Genomic DNA, 21,724 nt, shown 5'->3' on the forward strand with positions numbered 1-21,724 from the left:
TTTCTGCTGTTGAACACAAAATAAGATATCTTGAAGAATGTTGGTAACTAACATGACGGTAGCCATTAACTTCCATAGTGTTTTTTTTTTTTCTGGTATGGAAGTCAATGGGTACCGTCAACTGTTTGGTTACTCAACAGCAGAAAGTAACTCATACGGGTTTGGAACAACACAGTATAGTTGAGTAAATGATGAAAGAATTGGGTCAACTATCCCTTTAATAAACAAGTATTATTATATTATATTATTATACACTGTATTATATTATATTATTAATTATATCCACAGTCTGGGAGGAAAGTCCCTCTCACATTTAAAAGGAGGTCAAAGCCTTCATAATCCGAGCTACAAAATAAAGCACACAAAGTAATATGAAGCAGCTGTTGCAGTGAAAGTTATTAATGGTGCAGTATCAGTTCAGGTGTGGTCTCTACAGTTATTAGGTTTAATCTCTAATGTCATTCCTGATGGTTTTGAGATTTGGATTATCCCTCTATCATGCTGTGCAGGGAAAAATATATGACGCACACTTTCACAGAGCAGTGAAGTAGATTAAATGGGTGTCTGTAAAGAATTTGCGTCAATATGTTTCTCACTCTTGAATTTGAATCGATCATTTATCTGATTTTTGTTTGCAATGAGTCTGCAGACAAAAATGTTGAGAGTGTGATGTCAGCATATTGGCTGGTAAATTCATATAAGGGTTGATCCATTAACCCCGCTACTAAAGTTTTAATATCAGGTCATTTATGTTACGATTCAAATCATTCAGAGCTGCATTGTGCTCTATCTATGGAGATGGAATGAAGGAACTCTGGGTTCACTTTTAGGTCAGAGTTGCTAGATATAATAAAAATTATATATATATATAATAAACTTTTTAAAATCCAGCAGGCAAGTTAATCTCATTTAAACTGTATACTAACTTCAAAACAGAGTTATTGTGTCTTTTAGTGTTTTTAAACTTATTTTTTATTACCATGTGTTGAAGTAAACTTTGCACATTTAGTTTTATTTCCAGTAATATTTAAATGTTCACTTGAAATCAATGAGACCATGCAGATTTAACATTAACTATTAAAAAGAACATACAACAAGTTGTACAGTAATTTCCAGAGCTGTCATTGTGCTGTATTGATACATACACTATATTGCCAAAAGTTTTGGGACGCCTCCCTTTACATGCACATGCACTGTAATGCAATCACATTCTTAATCCGTAGGGTTTAATATGGAGTTGGCCCACCCTTTGCAGCTAAAACAGTTCTTGAAGGTTTAGGAGTATGTTTATGGGCATGTGTGAGGTCAGGCACTGATGTTGGACGATAAGGCCTGGCTCTCAGTCTCCGCTCTAATTCATCCCAAAGGTGTTCTATCGGATTGAGGTCAGGACTCTGTGCAGGCCAGTCAAGTTCCTCCACACCAAACTCACTCATCCATGCCTTTATGGACCTGGCTTTGTGCACTGGTGCGCAGTCATGTTGGAACAGGAAGGGACCATCCACAAACTGTTCCCACAAAGTTGGGAGCATGAAATTGTCCAAAATGTCTTGGTATGCTGAAGCATTAAGAGTTACTTTCACTGGAACTAGAGTGCGGATCAGGCCGCATTTTTCTGTCTGAGCCCGGCCCACGTCCGACAGAGCAGTAACCGAACCCGACCCGAGCCCGACAGGCATTAAGATATTTATGTCCGAGCCTGACCCGAACCCGAATCTATTTTTTTTCTCATACTAATGACACATGTACGTTTGTTTGTGTGGAAAGCGCCCTTTTACAACTGTAGAAAGGCATTCTGAAATGATTATAGATGAGCGCATCAGCGCGCAGACGGGGAAACAAATACACACGTTAACACAGGGCCCAATCAAATAACCAATTGAAATTAAATGAACAAAGTCTTCCAAAAATGGCCCAAGTTAACAGAACAAAACATTAACGTAACACAAATGCAGCTTATTGAAATTAAAATCACTCTTCCCATTTTTCTCGAAAACTGTATGGCAACTAAACTGCAACATGGGATCTATTTACGCAATCCATCAATCAAAGTTTAGGCTAATTCATGTTTTTATGCAGAAAAAGGATTGCATCAACTGTGGATGGCTTCAAGCCTCTCCTCCTCTGCTCGATGGTCCTGCCAGCAGCGCTGAAGTTGCGCTGCCAGTCACATGTAGCCTAATGTGCAATATGCACGCACATGTTGCGCGTTGTCATAGATATATAAACAAATTTCCAAACACAGGAGGACGGATGTTAGGGTAATATTTTTTTTTTATTTTAATCACAAAAACAAACCTTTGCATCAAGTTAAACAGGCCAATTGGCTACCTACATAATAAGCTGTTTTAAATTTCAAATGTTCAATGCCTTATCGCGCTGACGTGACCGAGGCCGACCCGAACCCGAACATTATTTCTAAATATCTGTCCGAACCCGGCCCGGCCCGTCGGTTACCGACAGGTCCCATCGTGTTCGGGTCAGGTATCCATCGTCTAACAGGAACTAAGGGGCCAAGCCCAACCCCTGAAAAACAACCCCACACCATAACCCCCTCCACCAAACATTACACTTGGCACAATGCAGTCGGACAAGTACCGTTCTCATGGCAACTGCCAAACCCAGAGAACGCATCTCCACTGCTCTAGAGTCCAGTGGTGGCGTGCTTTACCCCACTGCATCCGACGCTTTGCATTGCACTTGGTGATGTAAGGCTTGGATGAGCTGCTCGGCCATGGAAACCCATTCCATGAAGCTCTACACACTGTTCTTGAGCTAATCTGAAGGCCACATGAAGTTTGGAGGTCTGTAGCTATTGGCTCTCCAGAAAGTTGGCGACTTCTGCGCACTGTGTGCCTCAGCATGCGCTGACCCCGCTCTGTGATTTTAAGTGGCCTACCACTTTGTGGCTGAGTTGCTGTTGTTCCCAATTGCTTCCACTTTGTTATAATAACACCACTAACAGTTGAGCGTGGAATATTTAGTAGTGAGGAAATGTCACGAATGGACTTATTGCACAGGTGGCAACCTATCACGGTACCACGCTTGAGTTCACTGAGCTCCTGAGAGAGACCCATTCTTTCACTAATGTTTGTAGAAGCGTCTGCATGCATTCTTGCACAGACTGTGTAGTTCCATGACATACATAAACCCACTTATGCATTATGGAGATTAAAATATGTCAAAACACAAGATAAAGTGTCACGTTTGTCGTATAGAGACTGTATTGCTGTTGACATCTCCACAGTCTGACCTTTCCTGAGTGAGTATTGACAGATAACACATTCCCTCCAACGGTGATTACATAAAGCAGTTTCCATTAATGACCTCTAGCGACACTGAACCACTACTATCACATTACAAAGAAGTATGCAGTATGCTGTGCACACATTACATAGACTATGCACATAGTTGTGTTTGCATATGGATTACTTAGATTACCTAATACATTTGGAAAAAAATGTGTACTCAACAGAGCACAGTGTGTGTACTGTCTCCCACATTCCAATGCACTTTTCTCTTTCTATCTTTCTTTCTTTCTCTTTCTTTCTATTTTTTTAACTCTTTCCTTGCCAGTATTTTTTTAAAGGGGTGGTAAAACACATTGTTTTGAAGGCTTGATTGTGTTTGTGGGGTGCACTGTAACGTGTTCATGCTTCGTTTTAAAAAAAAAATCATTATTTTTCATATATTTGACATTTATTCTACACTGCTCTGTCCCTCCTTGTAAAACGGTCTGATGCTTTCCGGGTTGTATGAAGCCAGTCCCTCAAAAATACGCAATGGGCTCAGATTGGTTAGCTGGCCCAGTGTGTTGTGATTCGCTAACCGCAGTGTACGTTTGTCGGAAACGCCACGCCCCTTACCTTACCGGTAGCCGGTAGACTGTGCTTTGGTCAGTATTAGAAACGATGGCGTCAATAAAACCACACCAATCTGAGCCCGAATCAGACCCAGAACATTTTAGTGAAGATGATCGAGCAAAACCTGTTCAGTCCTAATGAGTAAAGACTGCGGATCTATAATGATCACTACTGAATGGCACTGTTACTTTTGTATTTTTAGAACGATTATAGCCAAATATCTGTCGCAAGAACTAACCCAAAACACTAAACACTGGCTTTACTATAGTAGCCAAATCACACACAGAACCATGTTTAGCAAGCCTGTAGATAAATAATACATAAAAGCTCTAATCAAAGAATCATTTACACTAATGCCAAGTTCGCTGTTGAGATTTTAACGTTAGTGTTTGTAACGATAGGTGTTCGTCGGATAACGTTAAGTATGAATAAGCATTTAACAGACTGGTTTGCAGAACAGTGTTGTCATCTGTTTACTTCCTTGCTACAACCTATTACAGGAAAACACATCGATGAAAAATAAATCAGACTTACAGGTTGTGGCCCGTAAACAGCTTCTGTTTGTAAATCCAGCTTTCAGGTCAAGCCGTTGTGCATATCCTGTATTGAACTCGCGAACATTGTGAATGTTTTCCTCCGTGAAATGTGCTGCGGGAGGGAGCCCCGCGCGCGTCGTGCATTCACACACTGGCCGCGTTTGTCTCACGCAGCTGACGTTGTGCAAATCCGGTGTTGAACTCGCGAACATTGTGAAAGTTTCCCTCCGTGAGATGTGCTGCGGGTTCCCTTCTGTCTCATACACACGTGCATATAACATGTTGTATGTTAAACGCTCTGCAACGCACCCCTGTCCCTATGAAGGCTGAACAAAGCAAGTACCCCAGACCTGCAATCCGGATGAATATAACAGCGTTTCCTCGGCATCGCGGCAACAACACTCCAGCCTAACTATACCACAACAGCGCCGCGATACAAAATGGCGCCCCCGCCCCCCCTATTTAATATTCTCGGAGGAGGGGTTTATGTAAATATTGAGCCTAGTGATGTCACCAACCCTGGAGGAATGTCTGTAGTCGCCTACTGGCCGTTTGCTGTAGTTCTTAGAAACTGATTTCTTTAAAAGCAAATATCTCCCTTTGCTTTAAACTTTGAACGTTGTAACTTTGCAGATGTTGTTTATCCTCAAGCAGCAACATTACACGCTAGCTAAAGTTAGAATAGTGAAATCGTGGTTTACCACCCCTTTAAATAGTTGCCAGCCGGCCCAGCACCAGCATTTTTTATTATTTTCATAAAAGTTTAATGGCCCCAATATTTTGATCTGACCATGCAATATATCAAAAGAAAGAACAGACCCTCTGCTTTAAAACAAAAAAAAAACTTTTCTTTTCTTTTCTTTTTTTACTTTAAATGTTTATTCTAGCTTCATGCATTCTTTTTTTATCAACAATTTGGGTTTCATTAAAAACAACAATTTTTTTAAGCATGATCTCTTGAGTAGGTACTTACTTTGAATAAGTAACTATTTCACAACCGCTAAAAAAGCATGTTCTAAATAGTATGAGTGTGTGTTGCATGAATGTAATCCGGACATATTACATTCACCATTTTGACCTACCAGCGTCAGTTGCATTGCTTCACTGCCATTCACAAATCCTCTCCCAAGGCCACATGGGTAAAATGTCCATCACATGCACACTTCAGAATCTCACCAGTAGTAGTAGGTCTTCCAGATACTTTTTGTCTATACTTTTATGAGTACTGTGAATCCAGAACTTAGGGAACCTTTAGAATGGAAGTATGCAAATTGTGATGTAGCCACCTTTTTTATTACACAAACACGACACGATTAGGTCATGGGACAATGTAGTATACATTGTTTATCATTGCATGTTTCACTTGTCTCTAGTATACAGTATATACGGTGCAGTAAGACAGTATTCCAAACATACTGCATCGGCAGCCTGAGCATCATGTTTCTTTCCCAGCATGCACTTGCCCCGCCTAATCACTCCAGCAGCTGCTTCTTAATGCTGTGTTTGCACTGCTGTGCTCCAGCTGGCGTTCTAATAGTTATCTTCAGATAGCTTTACTCCAGCCAAATGGCATCACGATGAAACCTGTCAACACTAAATAAGCGTCTGCATATCAGCGGCCAAGCTTTAAACCACTCTCTTAATTCGAATAGCTCAATGGCTCAATAGGATGTACCACTTTTTGACCACCAGAGGACAATAAAAGAACAATGATGACATTTCAATTTGTGAGAGTTGTCCATCCTCACTGCTTTGGGTGCTTTCAGTTTCTTGTGACTTTGAAGGGTCTCAAACTGAATTTTTAGATGCATAGTTGCAATACTTACAATAGTTGCAAAAGGTTTTTAATGTCACAATGTTATCTTAGACAAAATTATAATACATACCAATGCTTTTCCAAATGCATTTGTCCCCAAGAAACCTCACAGCTCCATAAATTAGAACCAATGCATCTTGGTAATAAATAGACACAGTAATTTGTGGGTTCAGAAACTGTGATTTTAATGAAACACAGCATTGTTTGCAGTATAACAAGTGAGCAAAAATGTATTCAAATAATGTGTGCACCTGCATTATTCATTAATCAGCAAAGAACCATTAGGTAAAACTTGTTTTATTGTGACTTTGTTTCTTTTTATGAAAGCAATCAGCATGCTCATTGCACAACTTGAGGGATTGACAAATTCAAACATGGCAATATACAAATGTGACTTCAAATTACTATTAAAATTAGGGTGAGCTTTCATGCAGCAAGGTTAAAAAAAAAAAGGTTACTAAAGTAACCAGAAATATTCACAACCAGTCTTACCTTTTTGATCTAATTTCCAAATGAAACAGGGGACATATTATGCACAATTAGCTTTTATAAGGTGTTTGAACACAGGTGTGTGTAAACAACCAGCTTATAATGGTAAAAATCCACCCAATACTTTTTTTTAATAATCCCCATCAATCATTATCAATCTCTCAAAACACACTGTTCCAGACGTAAGAGTAAGAGTAGGGAAACCCCGCCCATGACTGTTGATGATCTGCCCTTTTAGCGTAGACACACCCCTTAGAGAGAAGCACAGAGACCCCCATTTCTGTTTACTCGCTGTATCAGCGCTAGAGTATTAATGTCTGCGCCAAAAAACATTACAAGTGTCCTGTTGTTGGATGTACCAACGAACATACAAGACTCCTACCGGCATTCAAGCCACTGGGGACACCATGGATGAATTTCATTTTTGAAGGAAATGTGCCAAAGAATGTCAGTAAAATGTTATATTTGGAAAATCATTTTACGATTAATTCACCAACGAGGGTTAGTACAATGCTGGATTTGCGAAAAATTTGTTTCTGAAGGATGGGTCAATATACGCTTCGGGCTTTAACTTCATATCCAGAACAAGTAAGGATTGATGGCACTTCATATTCTGTGAATGTTTGCAAATTTCCTTTCTGAATGAGCTTTCTAAAAGGCTGTACGACTAATATGGACAAAGTTACCATAGTCGCTGAATGTATTCAGAGACTAGAGCTATGCTGTTCGTTTTATCCCGTAAACGCTCACCGTCTGTGTAATTCATAAACGCACATTTATTATGCATTGTATAGTCAAGTGAAAGACTTTTTACATTCCCACACGAGCACCTATACAACAATTTATAGATTAACATGACGGAACATGCTAGTTGATGAATTGAATCAACGTAACTCCACAACAACTAACATTACATAAATATATCCACTAACCATTCAGAAACGTCCAGGTGCAGTTTAAAAGTTGCGACCTCTTCCTGAGTCTCTCCATCTGTGTCCGACTACGGTTCAAACATGTAATGCTGCACCCCACAACTGGTTATTTCTGACATTTTGGCTGTGAGATTTTTGTTGTTGATGTTGTATACGAAGCTCATGTAAAGGAGCCGCTGGAAGGGGGGTGGGAGCAGCAGCTCATTTGCATTTAAAGGGACACACACAAAAACGACATGTTTTTGCTCACACCCAAATAGGGGCAAATTTGACAAGTCATAATAAATGATCTAGGGGGTATTTTGACCTGAAACTTCACAGACACATTCTGACGACACCAGAGATTTGTATTACATCTTGTGAAAAGGGGCATAATATGTCCCCTTTAAATGAGAAAAAGTATAGGGCGAACCTTGATTTTATCCACTGGGAATTGATTGAATGGTGACAAAACATTTTTTTTAATTTTGACATCAACAATAAAATGTAGTTCTGATTTGTTATATTCAAAAAGTCCATATGAGTGTAAAATCAAAATGTGGTGCAATTCAAGATAAAAGTATCTGCAAAAATGTAAATGTATTTGGACATGTAAAACCTGCCTTCAAATCTATATGGCATTATAGACTATAAATCATTGGTAGAGGAACTAGACTCTTACTTTTTGGCTACTATGAGGTTGTGGTAGAGAGGCTTCACAATGATATGCAGGTAGAGCGAGCTGTCAATGAGGTACTCAGATGCTCTACGTTGCAGGTCCGCTTCCAACAGAAAGTCTCCCGCCTCCTCCGTGCTCTGGTGGAAGTTGTAGACATGACGGACCACCACCTTCCCCTGCTTGCGGGCCGAGACGATGACAGTCTTTTGAAAGCTGATGCCAGCAAAGTCCGGGCTCGAGGTGGCAGGTGTGACGATGATCCGCGGACGCCCCCCGTCCGTACGAGTGGGCTGCAAGGATCCCTGCTCCGGGTAAACGGATCGCACACTGAGAGGAAGCCAGCGTGGGGAGAAAAGAGCATTCCACGTCACGCGTTTGCTGGTGTCGTAACCACTCGGTCCGAGTTGAGTCTGAAAGCTGAAGCTGCGGTCGTCCCGCGTAGGGTTGTTGATCACCCACGGGGAGCCCCATGCCGGCGACAGGTAGTTTCGTGGCATGAAGAGGCTGCAGTTAACATCGAAGTACTTTGCGAACTGGACGGGTGAGGCTGCGTGGAACTGGAAGGCCAGGAAGAGCAGATCCCGTATGGATTCGTAATATTTCAACATCAGAGATGACTTCTTCTGCAGGTGGAACAAGTGCTGGGGTGATATCATGGCGTAACGTATTGCTTTGAGTGCCTTCTCGGCCGTCTCATCTGAAGGCTGGTTCTGGTTGATCCATGCTTCCAGAGCTTCGTACAGCTCCAGTTCGCTCTGAAGAACCAGGTCTGAGCGCTGGAGCAAAGAAAGCAGCAGTTCTCCGCTCACTGAGCTCCACTCGGCGCTCTGTAGAACCGACGACAGGTTCCAGGACAGGTACTGCAGGCAGCTGTTCTGCAGGCTCACATCCCCGATCTGCATGGCGTACTGATACCAGCCCACCACATGACCCGTGGGTGAATCGCTGGACAGGTGCTGGGTCATGTATTGGGTGAGGCCCTGCTGGAGGTCCCACACATGATACTTGCTGGCGAGCTTGTGTAAAGGAATGGCTTGGTTCAGACGCAATGTGATGTCACCGCAGTACAAGTACCTGTAGGGAAAGAGGTCGGACTGTAAAAATCAACCTTCCCATTGACGTTTTACCTGAGATAGCTTTGATTGCTCTGAAACTTTTCCTCCATAACCTGTGTAAAACGATAACGTAACACAACTGAATGCTGCACTAAATTGTCCACACACTTGACACGCAGGGGAATAAAACTGAACAACAGTTTGCTCCCTCAATTTAGTCAATTGTGGCCACATTGTACTAATGTGTTCCCTCGTTTAGATTTAACACAACGTGACCACAATTTAGTAAAAGGATCAACATTATTATACACTACCTGGTTGGATTTAAACAGGCAAATGCTTAAGAGTCAATGATTAGATCATTATTGCAGTGATTATGATGTTTCTAGCATGTTATGTGTTTGGCAACAGTTCTTCTAAGCCTGATTGATGGAGTGTGTAGCTTTTCATTTCTTAAACAACCATGTAGGAAGACACATCATGGCCATATTCCAGGATGACAATGTCAAGATTCATCAGGCATTTTCACACATGAATCGGAATCCAGACCTTAAATTCATTGAAAATCTTTGGGATGTGCTGGAGGAGACTTTACAGAGTGCTGGACTCTTGCATTGTCAAGATCTTGACCAAAAACTTGAACAAAATTTTTTTTTTCATTAATGCAAGACTATAGAAGAGCTGTTGCAAAACTTATAACATGCTAAAAACATAACCACTGCAATAATGATCCAATCGTAGACTCTTAAGCATTTGGCTATTTAAATTCAAACAGACACTTTTTTGGGGGGGCCGGGACGGTTTACTTAAAGCGAGGGAACAAATTATTAAAACGTGCTGACGTACTAGTAGGTTGTGGGAGCAAATTGTTATTTCATGGCCACGATATACATTTCTTCCCCCACATGTCATGTACGGGGCTCCGTACATTTATATGTGAGGCCTAGATGTAGGAAAAATCTGAAAATCATCATGATCTTGCATCATTGTGTCCTTCAGACTGTCCCTGTAATATATGTACTTTGGTTGCATTAGTTTTATCCCAAATTTGGTCATAAAATTCACTACTATCATGGGCTATATATGCATATCCTTGTATGTTATGGTTTGCATTATACATTTTATTATGGGTCCCCAGGAAGCCTAACAAATGCATTCAAATGCATTTTGTTGAAAATCTACAATATAAAATATAATACAAAACAATTGAACATATTAAACAAAAAAATTATAATTAAGTTCTATGAAATATAATAAATTAAAATCAATGAAACATATAAATAAAATAAATGTGTTTTGTTGAAAATCTACGAATTAAAAATGTAAAAACAAGAAATAAAAATGTGGCACCTTGATTATACTAGAGGCAAAATGTTTATTCCTTTTAAATTCATCTTTTGTACCAGTACTTCACAGTAAAAATCGAGAAAGTGAATCTAACAAAATGATTTACAACAAAATCATTACCAGAGCAATACATTACTATCTACCAAAGTCAACTAAAGGGCAAACACATTACATCATAGACTTTTTCACAGAAACCCCAGTTAGTTGCTCCCAGAGTGTTATGGCCTATTGATTATAGATTTAGGCTGGTAACTGAAAGGTTGTAAGCTCAAGGGTAAAGCATGAGCAGTCACCTCAACCACAGGTTGCTCCAAGAGAACTGTAAATCACTTAGTATAAAAATGTGCTAAATGACCAATTATTAACAAATCACTCACCTAATGAACTTATCAAAGACAGCCGCACAGTCTGCCGTCTCTCTGAGGACCATTGCAGTGGAGTTGCGGGTCTGTAGGAGCTCGTCAAACACATCGCTCTGGAGGGTCAACACCAGCGAGTGGACCTGGATCACCTTCACCTCGTCCGTGTTCAAGGTCTGAACGCGCAGGCTCACGTCACTGCCGTTTCCCTGGGTCAGCAGGGCCTCCATGCGCTGCACCAGTGCCATTGAATGGTTCAGGGTGGTAGCACTGTTCTCCAACACCACATCTGTCTTCAATGCAGCTGAAGGACAGAAATATGACACTTGTGAGCCAATTGGGGCAACGAAAAGAGGGCAACTAAAAGAAGGAGGCTGTACAAAGTACAAAGTGTTTTTTTTTTTGCACATTCAAAAACTAGAACCATGAATATTATGAGGGGTTTAGATGTTCTTGAATGCATTTGCACTGCATTTTTGATCCGTTATTGAATAATGCGTGGATAAATCTCTCAGAGATTCACAATTGTTGACATTCCTAGGTAATTCCAACCCCAGAAATTGGTTTTCCATCTAGCTTTTTTAGGCACTAAACTGTGAATTTTCCTCCTTTCAAAATCATAAAAGTAATTGGAGTCATATAATATTAAGTAGTTGAGCAATTATATTGCGGTTCAGCTTTCAAAGGCACTTTTGGTGTCAAAGAGCCCAAGTAAAGGAAGAAAAAAACATGCAAGCCTGAATACAAAATCACAAGCAAGACCTTGTTAATGAAAGGCTCTGACTGCTGCTCTTGAAGTCACGTGACACATTCACTCTTTGATCAGTTCAGTCGTTTGAAAGCTTCTGCATTTCATGTAAAGATGGTGACTTCTCTTATAACTGCAACTGAACTGTGCAACATTGTGTCTGCACATATAGAGAAATACAGATGTTTAGGAGTTTTAAATACTAAAAACATGGCCAGGGAAAATTGCAATTTGTCACAAAGTATCTTCTCTCATAACATACACACAAATATATCACTATTCCAGCAACTACTATTAAAAAACTATGATCTTACCTCCTACACATAGTGCAACATAAAGGTTGGCCAGGCAGACCACGGCAGGAACGCTTCCTCCAGAGTTCACCATGTCTCGTCCTGTATTGATGTCGTCCTTCTTTCTTCTGGATGCCTTTTTTTCCCACCCCAATCTCTCTCTCTCGGTATGTGCTGCCCAGGCTCGCTGTCCCACACTCTTTATGTAGGACGTTGGCACATCGCTGAGCATCTCTCAGCCTCATGAAGCCCATTGATTGGTGGAATCCAGCTGGGCCGTTTCCATGACGACCGCTTTGATTGTGAGTTTCTCCTCTTTCAATGTTACATGATATCGATCTGTGGCACTGGGCCGCGTGTTTGGACTGAAGTGGGCGTCTGGAGTGGGATGTGGTCTGCACATGGGGGGTATTGCTAGCACATTAGCTCAAATAAAGCAACAGAATACATTGGAAGATGAATATTATTGCACAATGTTGGATTGCACAGAGGATATCCATATAACAACGTCTTAAAACACATAAATGCATGCGCAAATCACTGATTGGGTGGCTAAACACCCATTCTATTTGATTAATACAATTCATATCGAACGGGAAAGCATGAAAAAATATGAAAACCACCTAAAAACAAAGTTCAATATTCTGTAACAAACTAAAATGTTGTAGTTTTGTAGTTTTATAATTAAAAATAAAATAGAAATTCCCATCAGGATGCCAGGGTGTTGCTATGGGGTTGCTAAGGTGTTAATTACTGGCCCATGTCAAAAAAATAAATAAAGCACATCCAGGCCTTTAAAGTAAATCCCATTTGACCATCTCTAGGTGAAAAAACATTTGCTTCAAATAAGCTATAGAACATCTCTCAAAAAAGCTGCAGTTTCAGGTATCACTTTTATGTCTGTTATGTGCAGAGGTGTAGACGAGAATAAACTGCCTAAACTTGTATTATACATTTTAATAGGCGCTGTACATGACACTCAAGGACACCTTACAAACACAATAAAACAGTCAACATTAAACAAGAAATATTCTCTATTACAGCTTGGACATACTGGATACAAGCATAAAAGCAATCGCTTAAAAGCGTGCCTAAAAAGATGGGTCTCAAGGCGAGATTCAAAAACAAGAAGACTTTCACTGAAATTGTGCACGTTCGAGGGAGAACAAGAGTGAGTGCAAAGTACGAGATCTTAAAGTACGAGTAGGAGTGTAGATATGAAGGTCAGAGAAGTAAGAAGACAGGATTATTGAGGGCCTTGTAAGTAAAAAGAAGGATTTTAAAATCAATACGATATTTAACCGGGAGCCAATGCACGTGTTGTAATGTGGGTAATGTGTTCAATTAAAGGAGTACTGCAGATAGTTTGAGCAGCTGAATTCTGTACTGGAGTTTGTTGAAAAGGCCATAAAGAAAAAGCGTTACAGGAATCAATAAGGGAAGTGACTAAAGCATGAACAAGAATCGCAGCTCTTTACTGAGAGAGCCAGACAAAGTTGATTTACAGTGGTGAGAAAAAGTATGTGAATCCCTTGCAGAAAATGTGAATAACTTTAACAAAATAAGAGAGATCATACAAAATGCTTTTTTTTTTTATGTAGCACTGTCCTGAATAGGATATTTTACATAAAATATGTCTACATATAGTCAAAATAATTGCTGAATTTATAAAAATGACATGTTTCTGTACCCTTAATTCTTAATACTGTGTCGTTCCCTGGATGATCCACGGCTGTTTTTTTTGTTTTGTGATGGTTGTTCATGAGTCCCTTGTTTGTCCTGAGCAGTTAAACTGCTCAATGTTCTTCAGAAAAATCCTCCAGGTCCTGAAAATTCTTCCGTTTTCCAGCATCTTTTGCACATTTGAACCCTCTCCAGCAGTGACTGTATGATTTTGAGATCCATCTTTTCACACTGAGGACAACTGAGGGACTCAAACACAACTATTAAAAAAAGATTCAAACATTCACTGATGCTCCAGAAGGAAACACGACGCATTAAGAGCGGGGGTGAAAACTTACTGAATTTGAAGATCAAGGTAAGTTGTACTTAAAAGGTTAGTTCACCCAAAAATGAAAATTAGCCCATGATTTACTCACCCTCAAGTCTTCCTAGGTGTATATGACATTCTTCTTTCAGACGAACACATTCAGAGTTATGTTAAAATCTCTCAGTTCAAAATCCTTACGCTACATCTGACAAGCGTAACTGGTGTGCGATGTCGTCAGACGTAGCATAAGCATTTTGAACAGCGAGAGGCGCGGGCGCTACACTTTTTCCGTAAGTTGAATACAGAAGACAGTCGGACGGAATTTAGACATTTTACTTCATAAAGTTTTAAATATTGATATTTTCCTTACACAAACGCATCGCTTTAATTTGCCGGGAAACATGTATCTTCTGTTGCTTCTAAGGGGAGTGCTAAATGAAAAAAACATATTTAAACAAAAGAAAAAATTGACATCTCCATCCTGTTAAAAAAAAGTTTTCACCCCCTGGCTCTTAATGCATTGTGTTTCCTTCCTTCATTCATCACAAAACAAAACGGCCATGGGTAAACATCTTTTATGTAAAATATCTTATTCAGGACAGTACTAAATTAAAAAAATGCATAAACATTTTATATGCTCTCTCTTATTTTGTTCAAATTATTCAGATTCTGCCACGGGTTCACATACTTTTTCTTGCCACTGTATATTGCGCATGTGGAAATATGCAGAGTGAATGACACTGTTTGCTCTTGTGCTTCAAATAATGGAGTACCGTCAAAGATGGCACTCAAACTTTAACCTATTTAGAAACGGACACTGGGAAATGATCAGTATTCGCATAGGCACATTTAGATTTGGATAGATTTGTTTTTGAACCAACAAGAAGAATTTCAGTTTTACTGCTAAGTTTAAGCCCAATTTGAGAGGATAGGTGGAGGAAAAGTAGAGGTAGGCTTGGATGACAGGTCAGTGGAATTGAATAAAAATGTCCTAAAAATATTACCAAGGGGGTAAAAGATAAAAAATAAATAAAAGAGGACCCAAAACTGAGCCCTGCAGAACACCAGTATTGATGTACGAAGGCTTTGATCTAAACTGCTTCAGCTATACAAATTGAGTATGACCCGTACAATAAGATCAAACCCAAATCAAGGAGGTACCAATGATTCCAATAGACTATAATCAGTCTAACAGAATACTGTGCGAGATAGCGACAGTAAGATATTAGAGATCTTAACTAATGCACAATGATATGGATGGAAACCAGATTGAAATTGCTCATAAAAACTATTACCAGAAAGATGATCCCAGACCTGTGCTGCTACAATCCTTTCCAGTATTTTAGAAAGAGATGGTAGATTAGGGGGAAATGGGGCGAAAATGATCGAAGTTACTTGAATCGGCCCTTGGTTTATTAAGTATAGGAGTTATCACGGTTGTTTTGAATGAAGAAGTATCAGAACAAGATACCAGATAAGCCTTCGTGACCTGAGTCATTCTGAGTATTAAGAGAACACATGCACACGAACTCGCTGTACATTACATAAAAGTGTTAACATTTTATTTTTTCCTTTTATACAGTCCTGCTTCATCCACTTGTAAATATGTCTCAGCAAAATTCATCAATATGGCATTGTTGACCAGCAGAGGTAGCAAAAATGTATAGAAAAATGAAATATACATATAGATATGATTTAACACTATATAATACAAAGAGTAGAGCATCATGTGGAGGTCTTTGCAGCCCTGTCCTGCTCATGTTTGTCCCTCTGCTGCTGCTTCATCTTTCTGTACAGCTGCACCACTCTCTCCCGCTCCTCCTCCATCATCCTCTTCCTCGCCATAGAGGGTTTGGCTACCGACACAGGACTGTGACCCAGGAGGGAGTTGAGGAGAAGACCTCTGGACGCTCCCTTGAGGTCAAATCAGGATGGGAATTACAAACAAATTGGATTTGAATTAGCAACTCAAAAAGGAGTAGATGCACATAAACAGTTTACCTGGGGTTTGACTATGGCTTTCCTTGGTTTAACACTCAGTGATGGAGGCGCCATGGCAACCTCTCCAAATGGTACCTCATCTAAGGGGAAGAGAAATGATGCTCAGGATACATTTGGACATTTGATGAGAATGCTGAATTATATATATATACCTTTAAACCTCTCCTCCTCTTCACGCTCCTCTTGCTTGTTTGACTTCTTTTTCTGCTGCCTTACTTTTCTGCTGAGCCTATTTTCAAAAAAAGTTAAGTGTTCCTTTAAATGTTAAATATGATGGGTTATATCTGTCACTATTATTAATTTATTAATGGAAGTTTTTATACAATATTTTATGGAGCCTAAAATAAAGCAAAATACATATTAACACATATTATATTCCATCACCATCCTCCCTATAAGAGCTCTGTATGAACGTCCCTACTTTGCAGTTTGAGCCTTAATCAGTAAGGCATGCCAAACTAACCTATTCTTTTTAGTAGATTTATTTTCCTCCGTCTTCTCTTCTTTCTTTAGCTCAACCTCCGGCTGTCGCTCTATCTGGTTGTTCGTGAGAAAGAGGACATGCTCAGTCTCTTGGGTCATGCGGTGGATGTAAGCTTTCTCTGACTCCCGTCGCCCTCTGCGGAAGTGTGGGACAGGAATATCTCCAGAGATCATCTTTGGCTTAGAGGCTAAAATAAGAAACATATATGAACATACACAGCTAGATGTCCCTTTCTCCGCTGCCTTTGCCACTGGCCGTGACCTTGAGCAATATTTGTGGGTCACTAGCTTGTCTGCAGACAGAACCCAGACAGCAGCAGGGTGATGACGCACCTTCATTTTCAAATTGCAAAATCGCATGCAACGGTTTTAAAAGAATTCAAATCTTGCATAAAGGGTAATAATTATGTGCAGTGACAAAAATGAATATCTTGCCAGTTTTCAAGTTAAGTGTGAGATTATTTGAAACGACTGCTTGGAAATAAACACTACTGGCCTTCTAGGCATAAAGACAATAATTGATATTGACATTATCAATAACACTTTCATTATCAATAATATCATTACCAATCTTCAAGGCAAGCCTCTAATGAATTGTCATATTTTATAGAATGTCACATTAAGAGCTTCCATTAATTAATTACAGTGACAGATTTAACCCATCATATTTAACATTTTAAAGGAACACTCCGCTTTTTTTGAAAATAGGCTCATTTTCCGACTACCCTAGAGTTAAACAGTTGAGTTTACTAAGTTACATCGTTTCCGTCGGTCTTAGTACACGATGTACCTACAGAAGAGTCAAGTTTTAAATAGGAAAAATATTGAAAGCCTTTGAAAGCTAACGGTCTAATCAGATTCAGTGATCTATGCTAAGCTATGCTAAAGTGCTACCGCCAGACCCGGAGATCGGCTGAATGGATTCGAAAATGGTAAAACTCAACTGTTTAAATCTAGGGGATTTGGAAAATGAGCCTATTTTTTTTTAAAAAGTGGAGTGTTCCTTTAAGCAGCTGGTATTCCAGTTATATGATAAAATGTCCAATATGAGTAATGCACTTTCTTAGGGATGCATAGATATGATGATACCGATTTTAACAAACAATTATTTGCTGATACCGATACCGATCTTTGTCACTTGCCCTCTTATTTGAAATTTTGTCATTAAAATAGAGTGTTTTTAAAGTAAAAAACAAAACAAAAAACATTACATTAACTTAAAGCCTACTAGCTAGTTTATTGCTGCATTATCAAATAATTTCTAGTGAACATCGACTAGATCCTTTTAACATTCAGCAGGCCAACATAAATGTGAGAGAGAAAGAGGTAACGTTAGGCTAAATGAAACCGCGCGTCTCCTCCATTCATTCACAGAGACAGAGAAACATTTAAGTGACTGACCAATGCTTTATTTATTCATCAAAACCAATTCTGTGCCATTCCGTATTGTGCAGTGAATTCCGTTTTTATGACTGGATTCCGTCTGCGTTGTCCGCATCGGGGAAATAAATCCTTATGAAAGTTTAGTCAAGAGTAGCGAGTGATTTATTTTTTTGTTTGTTGGTCTTTTGTTGTTTGATAAACATTAAAACGCAGACAGCAGCGCAGCAGGAATATTACATATAATCTTGGATTATGCAGCAGACGTACAGCTCAGTGCCTTCACTCAGTTATTTAATAAACCATGGGTTTGTTATATCGGCCTTTTAATGCTATAGCCGATATGTATGATGGTTGTAAATTGATCAAAAATCGGCCGATAAATATCGGTGGCCGATACATCGGTGCATCCCTACTTTCAATGCAGCATTGAAATGACTATACAAACAGAAAATATTTTAATAAGTGACTGCATTTATTAAAATGTACAAATGTACACAAAATGTAAATGCACATTACATAAAATGTACAAGTGACTACATTTACATAAAACAATTTATTACAGAGTCGTATTTGATTATCTGATTTTATTTCAAAATAACTTTTACAAATGATCTACAGTAAGTATATGGGTCTGATTTTATTGTGTAGTTATTTACCTTTGCATTATAACTTTTTTTTAAAGATTGTGAAAGACTGGCATTACCTTTTTTCTTTTTCTGGGAGCCGTGTTTCATCATCTCTTTACACTTCATGATTTCACGCAGACGATGAGGAATCTGCTGGAGGTGATCGTCTGATGCAGGATCAGCATGTTTCTTTGACTGCTTTGTACTAATAAAATACAAGAAGCCTTTTGATTAGATATATCAAACACCAATAAAATGAGTAAATTTGTATCTTACAAAATCAATGGCGTTTCATAGAAATGTTGGAACTGTGAAGGAACAAAATGGACCTATTAAAAAGACAAAAGAACACAATAGTTTTCCATAATAATGCTTGGCTACTGAGATTTGATCAAAAGCAACAATATATATTTTTTAAATGTTTAAGAAAAACCAACAATTGATATTTGAATAATTATAAGATAAATATAATTTCAGAACTATGATTATATACAAGACTCCCACAACCTAAATACATTTCTTTTAGTCATCCATATTTATGAAAACACTGTATGTATTTGGACAAAACATTTTCAAAACACATAGTAGATATGAATATATTTTGCTGTGAAGTTTAGGCAGTGTAAATTAATAAGAAATCATGAAAGATGCAAAGTTCCCCAAGTAACGTTATGTTACCCGAATAAATTACGCGGTGTACTGTGAACTGCCTTCATAATTGTCTGTCAGTCCATATGATATACATGGTTTACTTTAAATTAATCAATTATTCTGAATTCTACTCGCTCATTTGGTAATATTTACCATTTGAAATTAATATCTAGACATAATCTCTCTGAAACGTCGTTACTGAAGAAGTATTAAAACTCAGGTTTACCTCAAATGCTTCTCCTTCTTCTGCTGTTTGAGTTGTTTTTCTGTTTTCATTGTGCACTTTAATGTAAACAGCGCTTTGCCTAGTAGACTAAACTCATGTGGTGTGTTCTTCCTGTTCGTCTTCCTCTACGCTGCGGAGATCAGCGGCACATCCGCGCGTTACTGCCACTCACTGGATCATGTGTGAACTCACTCCGTCCGCGAGGGCTCTGAGGTAAATCATATTTGCAATTTAGTCCAGTCAAAAACACATTTTTTGAGCTTATTGGTGAATTTGTTCTCGGTGTCCATTCCCAACTTCCAAAGTAAGCATCCAAAGTTCATCAACGTAGGCTATTTCTCATACGTTTATTTCCTTCGTGTTCAATGTTTCCATGGCTGTCAAAAAATCCTAAAGGATTCCGATAAGAAACCTGTAGGCTACAGGATTCCATCTATCATGTGTTGGAACCGTTCCTATAGGATTCCGTTGAGAATTGTCTTATAAGACAATACATAAATATCCTGTAGGATCATTTCTACAGGATTTAATGGGATTCAATTGGGATTAATGGGATCTCTCTCTCTCTCTCTCTCTCTCTCTCTCTCTCTCTCTCTCTCTCTCTCTCTCTCTCTCTCTCTCTCTCTCTCTCTCTCTCTCTCTCTCTCTCTCACACACACACACACACACACACACACACACACACACACACACACACACACACACACACACACACACACACACACACACACACACACGTAACTCTAAAAAAGTTAAGTTACTCTAAAAAGTAATTCATTAATTATGTATTTGTTATAATAAGTATTACTAAAAAATATCACAGGACAATGTCCAATAGGATTCTAAGAATCCAATAAGATCCTACAGGATAAACTGAAATTCCAATGATGCCAGGTATATGATCATTATTAATTCAACTATTAATACATTGTTCCCTTAATTATTTACATAATGTTACAGTTAACAAACTTCACTGTTTCATGTACAAACCTTGACAATAATAGACACTGGTCTGTTTTAGTCCCTTCTGAATAAGTAAAGTCGATGTTTATAACTCTAATGTCGTTAGGGGGAAAACAAATATTATTTTAATTGTGCGTTAGTTCCATACTGTTCCTGACTTTGTTGACTTATCTTTCTGGATTTCTCCAAATGTCTTTTTTCTTCTTTCCTTTATTTCTGCTATTGTTGTTTCAAACTATAGACTGTAAAAAAAAAATAATAATAATATTCGCCTTTGCTTTCTTCCGTTGACATAAGTAAAGCCGTCAGTTTTCAAATATGGCAGTAGTGAGCGCAAAGATGAGCCGCGATATCAAGGTCCCACCCACACTCCCGCGTGATTAACTTTTTGTGAAATAAACAGTTATGGAAATGTAGAGATTAAAGTTAAAGCTCCAATCTCCTCCCGAAGTTCCCTGAAAAAGTCTGTTAGTGCCTCAGTGACTACTTCACTCAGAGAAACTGTCAATCTCAGCTGTCAATCATAACGTTACACCTCCGTCTTTATAACATCAAATAACTAACTAAAACCAAAAGAATTAACACTTGAACTAACATCAGTGGATAAAAACTGCCTAAAATGACAGAAACTATCTTTGGAAAAAAAATTATTTGAAGTGTAATTTGATTGTTTAGTTTGTCTATGTCCCATTACCCTTCTTGGAGGGGGTGGGCTTTATGTCCTATACTGCTTCCAGTCGGGGCGATCAAGACGCTTTGGCTTCAGTTTTCAGGACTCGTGTGGCAGGCTTGGTTCAAACTTAATGGTTACTATAAACATCATGAGGTGCTCTCTCAGTGAAGTTTCCGTGTGATGTGGGTTCATGACCAACTAAGTTGACAAAGCTTTGGAATTATTTATTTAAGTGATGATATCTGGAAAAATTAGACTTAAATGTCTTGGACAACTTCTTCTTTTATATAGGCTTGAAACTTTCACCTAACCCAGGCGCGTACCTTCAGCTTCTGAGTTCAAATATTGGGGTGATAAATAAATAAAAAAATACTGTAAATATTGCACATAAAACAAAGTGTGTTCCAGGAAATGCTATATGAAGGAAATAAAAGCTGCATTTTGCAAAGGTGTATCACCACAAAATTGGCTTAATAAACCGGGTTCCACTTTTACCGTTACATTAGTTTCATTTTCCAAAGCCCATGCACTCAAAACGCAGGCTCATTTTAACAGCCTCTCAAAACCAGCTGACTAAACCTTTCCATGAGCTGGGGACACCCGGATGACCCTCAGTCTCCACCTGAGGGAAC

General features: G+C 39.0%; 2 protein-coding genes across 2 annotated transcripts; both read right to left on the minus strand.

Moving 5' to 3' along the window:
* Positions 1–6,232: 6,232 nt before the first annotated feature.
* Positions 6,233–12,328, minus strand: btbd17b (BTB (POZ) domain containing 17b; the record flags this gene model as incomplete). Its single annotated transcript, XM_079835108.1, has 3 exons — positions 6,233–9,368; positions 11,074–11,359; positions 12,118–12,328. The coding sequence occupies 3 exons, from the start codon at positions 12,326–12,328 to the stop codon at positions 8,294–8,296; spliced, it is 1,572 nt and encodes a 523-aa protein (XP_079691234.1). The 3' UTR covers positions 6,233–8,293.
* Positions 12,329–13,844: 1,516 nt separating this feature from the next.
* Positions 13,845–19,597, minus strand: ccdc137 (coiled-coil domain containing 137). Its single transcript, XM_079835270.1, has 6 exons — positions 19,457–19,597; positions 18,657–18,784; positions 16,551–16,758; positions 16,240–16,316; positions 16,088–16,167; positions 13,845–16,000 (listed from the first exon to the last, which is right to left on the minus strand). Exons 1-6 carry the CDS (start codon positions 19,504–19,506, stop codon positions 15,812–15,814), a joined length of 732 nt encoding a protein of 243 aa, XP_079691396.1. The 5' UTR covers positions 19,507–19,597; the 3' UTR covers positions 13,845–15,811.
* Positions 19,598–21,724: the final 2,127 nt, after the last annotated feature.

The sequence above is a fragment of the Gobio gobio genome (genome assembly GCF_949357685.1).
Source record: "Gobio gobio genome assembly, chromosome: 1".
Classification (NCBI taxonomy): Eukaryota; Metazoa; Chordata; class Actinopteri; order Cypriniformes; family Gobionidae; genus Gobio; species Gobio gobio.

What these genes read in the sequence shown, in the direction of transcription:
- ccdc137 (XM_079835270.1), bottom strand. Translation starts at nt 19,506, where the DNA reads ATGAAAACAGAAAAACAACTCAAACAGCAGAAGAAGGAGAAGCATTTG. An exon ending in AAATCTACTAAAAAGAATAG is followed by an intron (nt 16,317 to 16,550) that starts GTTAGTTTGGCA and finishes TTTTGAAAATAG; the next exon opens with GCTCAGCAGAAAAGTAAGGC. An exon ending in AAGCCATAGTCAAACCCCAG is followed by an intron (nt 16,001 to 16,087) that starts GTAAACTGTTTA and finishes TTTGACCTCAAG; the next exon opens with GGAGCGTCCAGAGGTCTTCT.